The 7,186-nt window shown below is 38.8% G+C and overlaps 1 protein-coding gene across 5 annotated transcripts; it reads left to right on the forward strand.

Annotated features, from left to right (window-relative positions):
- Positions 1–2,879: 2,879 nt before the first annotated feature.
- LOC106097434 (P2Y purinoceptor 14-like) lies at positions 2,880–6,409 on the forward strand. 5 transcript variants are annotated; one of them, XM_025905548.1, is made up of 5 exons: positions 2,880–3,054; positions 3,194–3,530; positions 4,707–4,821; positions 4,922–5,181; positions 5,373–6,409. In XM_025905548.1, exons 3-5 carry the CDS (start codon positions 4,717–4,719, stop codon positions 6,031–6,033), a joined length of 1,026 nt encoding a protein of 341 aa, XP_025761333.1. In that variant the 5' UTR covers positions 2,880–3,054; positions 3,194–3,530; positions 4,707–4,716; the 3' UTR covers positions 6,034–6,409. The 5 variants fall into 5 exon arrangements, with proteins under 5 accessions (XP_025761333.1, XP_025761334.1, XP_025761332.1 ...); XM_025905549.1 differs by having other exon boundaries at positions 3,390–3,530; XM_025905547.1 differs by having other exon boundaries at positions 2,880–3,530; positions 4,612–4,821.
- Positions 6,410–7,186: the final 777 nt, after the last annotated feature.

Raw genomic sequence — 7,186 nt, forward strand, 5'->3', positions numbered from 1 at the left:
ACCACGGAGTCAGGTACTTTGGATTTGAGGCCTTAGTTTTCACAGGAGCTACAGTATCCAGAGTCGTACGTAGTGAGGAGGTAAAATTATTAACAAGATAATCGACCTCTGTTGGAGTAGCGTTCAGATAGCTGCTCTGCTCTATGTTGGTACAGGGCATTGAAGATGATAACAGTGGGTGGATTATATTCTTAAACTTCTTAAAGAATCTTTATATTCTTAAAGATCAACAACTTAATCTAAATTATATCTGATCATAGAGTTGTACTACACTGATTTATATTCCTGAGCACTAAGCAGTCACATCATGACTCAAACATACTCTCTGGTACATATAGCACTGTTGTACTGACTTGTTTTTAGATCATGAATTAGCAGTGCTACAGAGCTGTATTGGACTGTTGTGGTGAAAATGAATCTGAATCTACTGGGTCATAAAGTTGTAATTCACAAGTTATCTGAGTGCTTTTAACAAAGTAAGGTCAACTGTCATGAGTAGCACTGTGCAGTTGTTGAGGATCCAAAATGCAGGACTGAGAATACAGGAGTAAAACTTAAAGTGCATTTTTATTGCTGGAAACAAAGTGAAAAGCGCAAAAGCTCTGGGGAAGGATCTCAAAACTGTATTGTAGGCGGCAGGCAGTCATCATGACAATGTACCAAAAACTGTCTGATCAGAAAATGACACGTCTGTGTTTCTGTGTTTGAAATATGTTGACCAAGCTTTGCGTTGAAGACGCAAAGCTTGGTCAACATATTTCACGTTGCGTTGAAGACAAACAGGAAACAAGTCAGAGTGCAGGCTCGCTGTGTGGTCACTGTGTGTTTCCTAATCTACAGATATAATAATGTCACGAAGCTGAGAGCGTTTATCTTAGGTCATATATATATATATATATATATATACATACATATATAAAAAAACACCCAGCACGCCCCTGTGGGCGGTTTATCCTTCAAGCTCGGGTCCTCTACCAGAGGCCTGGGAGTTTGAGGGTCCTGCGCAGTATCTTAGCTGTTCCCAGGACTGCGCTCTTCTGGACAGAGATGTCTGATGTTCTTCCCGGGATCTGCTGGAGCCACTCGCCTAGCTTGGGAGTCACCGCACCTAGTGCTCCGATTACCACGGGGACCACCGTTACCTTCACCCTCCACATCTTCTCGAGCTCTTCTATATATACATATATCTATATATGTATAAAACAATAATAAAACAATAATAAAATCACTTAAACTATACTTATCCAATTTTATTACTCTGAGTTAATGCTGATCTTGTTCTTATCTTTAGTGAGGAGAGGACCTGTGATCGTGGCTGCTGTCCATGGTGTCCATATGCTGTCCATATGTAGAAGGACTCTGGCCAAAATAACATCTCTGATGGACAGAGTCTCCCACCCCATGCATGTAAATGTTGCTGAACTGCAGAGCTCCTTCAGTGACAGACTGCTGCATCCTCGGTGCATGAAGGAGCATTTCCGCAGGTCCTTCCTCCCCGCAGCTGTCAGACTGTACAATCAGAACTGCTCCCAACAAACATAGATGTTTACATCAGTGCTGTAACAATGTCTACTGTTATAACTGCAAATTACTTTTCTCAGTTTTATACATTAACTTATTGGAGGTTTCATGTCTACTTTTTAATGCACAGCTACAGTACACAATCTGCACTTTTCTAATTATTCTAAATATTCTTAACCATTTAAAAATCTTTCAGTATCCTGCTATGTTTGCACGCTATCTGTACGCTACTTTTAACAACTGTACTGTACTCTGCTCTGGTAACTATTGTCTATGATGTAAATATGTACAAATTGTGTTTTTTGTTTTCTGTTCTGTGTCCTGTTCTTTTTGTATATGTATGCTTTTTTGCTGCTGATACAACCAAATTTCCCCTTGTGGGACAATTAAAGGATTATTCTATTCTAATCTATTCTATTCTGTTCAATTCTATTCTGTTCTGTTAAATTCTATTCTATTCTATAAATGCAATTCCAGGGTTGCAACAAACCACACCATTTGATAATCTGTATAAACCTCAGGTTCCACCAACTTACACGCACTGGGAGTTGCAGGTCGCTACCCTTGAACAATATGGCCGGTGCACTGTAGTGACCAATGTGACCTCCCCATGTATGCATTTATTGCCTCTTAAGGGCTTTTTCGACCTCACACATATTGAGTGTGGTTAGTTTACTCACTAAATCCTTATAAAGTCTTTTAAAGTCTTCAGCAGCACATGCATTAAATCAGTCACCACTGGATGGTCAATGTCTGTATACAAGAGGAAAAAGAACACCTCAAATGCTCTTAATCAGCCACACAGATTTTTGAATCAAACTCAGAGTTGACTTTAAGGACATGTTTTCTTTTGTTTTTCTGTGTGTCAGCTCGTCCTTTAAAAACATTTTTATGTCTTAGAGTTTTTGTATGTTTCTCATATGTTGCAACACACCAGCTACTTCCTCCTGCTGTTTCACCATTTGTGCTTCCTCAAAAGTCTGAACAAATGAGGCTCATGTGTAAGTTCAATAAGAAACATCTATAGTCACACATCTGTCTGGTTCCCAAGTTTTTGGTGACTAATCCAAGCTTTAGATCACTTCCACTTTGCCACTCTGTCAAGCTCGTTGCAACATCACCAGTCTAGTGCAACTATCATTCTGCCTGTAGCAGAAATATCGCCCAGCATGTGCACAGTGTGAGACGAGTGTATGATAGTCTTGGTCTTTCAAATCATACATCAGTGCAGTGGCTCAGAGCGTCACAGGTTATACAAAGGATGATGTTGTAACAGCTTGAAAAGATGAATTTCCCCAAAAAGAGTGTTTGTGACTTCTTTGCCTCCTGTTTTTACTTCTACCCCTGTACCAGGGCTCATGCTTACGTGGCAACACTTATCGTGCTGAAGGCAACTTTAGACTTTGAGGATTGCAGCTGAAGAGGTGTTTGGTAGGTGTAGTGTTAGGAAGAGGAATGTGGAAGGACATTTTTGGATTTTGCCTAAAGAAGAGGAGGGAACATAGGGTGATTGTCTGAAAGAGACAGGAGACTGTAAGTGGTGTCAGTGGCACTTTTGAGTTTATCTGTTACCTTTTAAACAAAACGAGAAAACTCAAAATGACAATACACTAACATATGCCAGTGAATACCATTATCCCTAATGCTAAAACATCTGCATATTTTTTTGCAGATCCATGGCACTAGTTTCACTAGTGTAATTTAAAATGGCTGAAGTTGCTGTCTTATGTTAGCTGTGGTGATGAAGTGATGAAGGACATTAATAAAAAATCAATCAGTGGTAATAAAGTTAGTCAGTGCTAAAATAAGAAGTGTAGCAATAGCTGATCAGAAAATGACTCATCTGTAGTGGAAATATGTTCTGACAGTTTAACAGTGAAGACAAAGAGAAACTAAGTCAGTGTGCAGTGTGAAGTCACTGTATATTTCCTGATCTACAGTCACAGCATCACTCTGAGAATAGACAAAGCAGCTTTAGAGCTTTTTCACGGGAAGCTGCAGAACCAGAGGTGAGTCCTGATACTTTCTCATTCTCACATCTTTAATCCTTCTACTGTTAAGAAAAAAATAGATGTTTTTAAACCATCCTCACTTAAAGGACAAAAATAATCAGCTTGCTTCTGCCAGTGTTCAGGAAACTAATGTGAATATATGATTACAAATGTTCCTTTGACTAAGGCTGAGGATGTCCTGGTGCCAAGTGCACTGACGAACAACCTTAAATATGTTGATAATGTTTAAGAACATTCATTATGATCCATGGCACTAATTTTGCTGGTTTCATCTGTCAGTGGAACTTAACTTGAATGGTCTGCACCTACTGTCTCAAAGAAACCAGCATATATAGAGAATATAGAGAGAAACAGTCTGTGACCACCTGTTAAAATATTCCTACAGTGCAAAAACAGCTCTACTTGAAATAAAGCAAATAGTCTTAAATCTGACAAAATTGTCTTGTTTTGAGAAAATACAATCTGCCAATGGGGGTAAGCAAAGGCTATCAACAAGACAATTTTGTCTGATTTAAGAATACTTGGTTTATTTCAAGCAGAGCTGTTTTTGCAGTGTAGTCTGTAACCTGTAAATAAACTTCAATTTGAGCTGAAATATCTTATTAAGAAAAAATTAGATATATATTCCTAGAATGAGCTTAATTTTCTTGTGCAAAAACTTGCTTGTTAAGAACCTGTTTTCTTTTTAGACAAAAAATCCCTGAAGTTTTGTTAGGAAATAACTAATACAGCTATACTTTCTTATCAAGGCTGGGACACGCTGGTATGAAACGGAGCCAATACACAGGGGTCAATTAACATAAGGAATCAAAAATGCAAAATAAACTCAAACTGCTGACTCACAGACCTACCCCGATATGAAGAGCTTTTAAAGCCAAAGTCATTTTATTTATATAGCGCATTTTGTTACATGTAAACTTAATTTGCTTGCCAAAAGCAACAAAAACATAGGAAACAATATGATTTCACATTTCTTTAAGACAATGAAAACAGCAAAGTAAAACATATAAATATATATAAACTTTACACAAAAAGTGGATAAATTTGTGTTTGGTTGACTATTTCTTTGTTGTAACAGTGCTTCTTGGCAATGAATCCAACATTTATTTAATACAACAAACCAAGAGACTGTGGAGGTGAATCATTTCAAAGATGAACTGGATTTATTTTCAGTGCCAGATCCATGGTTGCCCCCCAAAACATGACATCATCTTTGGACCAGACCTATGATGTTGACGAGACATCCATTAACCCATACTTTATGGCGGTCTACAGTCTGGTGTTCCTAGTAAGTTTCAAATTATCCAATTGTGCTCTGTTAGAAATTGGTTTATGTGCCGGTGTATGTACCAATCCTTTTCTTTTCCTTCCACTCTGTTTATTTTCAGGTGGGTTTACTCCTCAATGGCTTTACATTGAAGGTCTATCTTTGTCGAGATTGGCCTGAGGTATCCAACAGCTTGATGGTCTACTTGAAGAACCTGACAGCTGCTGACTTCCTGCTCTGCCTCTGTCTGCCACTCCGCATTACCTACTATGCCAGCAGCTCTCCCATCATTCGTAGGCTGTACTGCAGCTTTGGAGCTTCTGCCTTATTCATTAACATGTATGCCAGTATACTATTCATGGGGTACATCGCTGCCAACAGGTAAGGAACCTTTACTTATTTAAGGCTGTAGTTAACGATAATGTAAAAACTAGATTGAGTGGTTAACCACTACAATGTGCTCCTGACAAAAGCATGAATGTATGTTTTTGACTTAACTGACTTCTTCAGATTAGGCACCTTTGTGACTGATTAGTGAAGTTGTATTCTGCCTATTTCTCGTCTCTCTCCAGGTATCTAAGGATCATCCATCCTTCAGGAACTCACATGCTGCAGACAGTGCAAACTGCACGAATCATCTCTGTCATCACCTGGGTTTTTCTCCTGGCTCCAACAGTCGTCTATGTTATCATTTTTTTCAGCTCCCAGAAACCTCTGACCTTTAATCCTAGCCGCTGCGTTCACCTGTTTACTCCATCAGTCAGCCTGTTGTTCAGAATTCTCCACACCTTCTCTGCAATCATCTTCCTCTTGGTCTTCATATCCCTGGTCTTCTTCTATTACAGCATCTCCCGCAGAGTGCTGGAGGCACAGCAGACACAGCTGGCCTCCTCTGGCACTGAGAAGCTGCTGAAGTCTCGCAGAAACATGTTGGTGCTGGTCAGCATCTTCTGTGTTTGCTTTGTCCCCTATCACCTGGTTCGTCTTCCCTTTGCGTTTCTGTGGAGCGATGACTCAGTAGGTCCAGTATTGTTCTACCTGAAGGAGGTGACCACCATGGTGTCAGTTTTCAACATCTGCCTGGACCCTGTTGTTTACTTTTTCCTCAGTAACACTTTTTGGGACAAGGTCAGAAAGGCGAGAGCCCAACATACAACTAGAAACAAGGAGAATGAGAGCAGGAGGGACAAGCTGGACATCATTACATTAGAACCAGTGACTTCAACCAGTTAGTTGTGAAAATGTACATTTAGATTTCAATTTTGTTTACAAGTTGATAAAATCAGTGTCATGGACCTTTATCCTCGCAAACCACAAGTCAGAAATCCAAACAAAGCTAAAGTCAACACAGAAACATTTCCACAGAGACGGCATCAGTGTTTATGTTTCTAGTTTTCAGGAATGAGCCCAAAGGCTGATTTAGTATGAATGAACTGAACCATTCTGTGGTCAAATTCAAATGTTGTTCATATGGTTCTGGATCTTTGGCTCACATGATTCAATGATTTAGTTTTATACAATTTAGTATTACATTTTACGTTGCTGAGTATGTTTGCGAATTTTTAGTTTATTTGCTTTTGTTTATTGTTGTTTATTAGGTTACCTTTGTCTTCATCTATGTGTCCTTCGCTCCCTCTCTATCTGTGTGTCTTCTTTGCCCTCCAGCTCCTAGTCGTGTCCTATCTTTCTGTCTCTCTCTTTTGTTACCATGCTTCTCCTCCTTGTGTTTCTTTCCTCTTCTCCCCTCTATGTCATGTGAATCCATGTCTATTTCTTCAACGAACCCAGTGTCAAGCTGTGTGTCTTAGTCTGCGGCTCAGTGTGTTTCCTGTTTTATTTTGCACCCTGTGTTCAGTGGGTTCAGTTTTGCTTCCCTCTGTCTCAAGTCTACTGCTTGTGTTCCCTATCTGTTTCCATTTCCCTCCCTTCCCCGAATTTAAATGTAAAGAGGAACTTTTATCCCGTTCAGCAGTAATTTGTACAGTTCATAATGAAAATTAAAGAAAAGACAATGACTGAATTATTTTGCTTATGAATAAAAAACAACAACATTTATATAATCCATTTTCCTACTTTAGAGTTTTTCCACAAATATGTCAAAGTTGTGTTATGTAATGTAAAAATAAGCGTGTGCTTCATGTTTTTGGCTCAATTGAAGACAGATGTTTTGAGGTTGGTGTGGTCAAGTCAAGTCGAGTTTTATTGTCAATATTTACTCAAGTATGCAGTGGGACAAAATATTGTCCTCCTGGATAAAAGGTGCAAACTGTAAAACTAAAATTGAAAAATTAAAAATTAAATTATACATATTTATAACTATACAGAGCACAGAATAGATAAACTAAATATAAGTACAAAAGCATTGTACTTGAATAGAGATAGAGTA

Source organism: Oreochromis niloticus, linkage group LG3 (assembly GCF_001858045.2).
Source record: "Oreochromis niloticus isolate F11D_XX linkage group LG3, O_niloticus_UMD_NMBU, whole genome shotgun sequence".
Lineage (NCBI taxonomy): Eukaryota > Metazoa > Chordata > Actinopteri > Cichliformes > Cichlidae > Oreochromis > Oreochromis niloticus.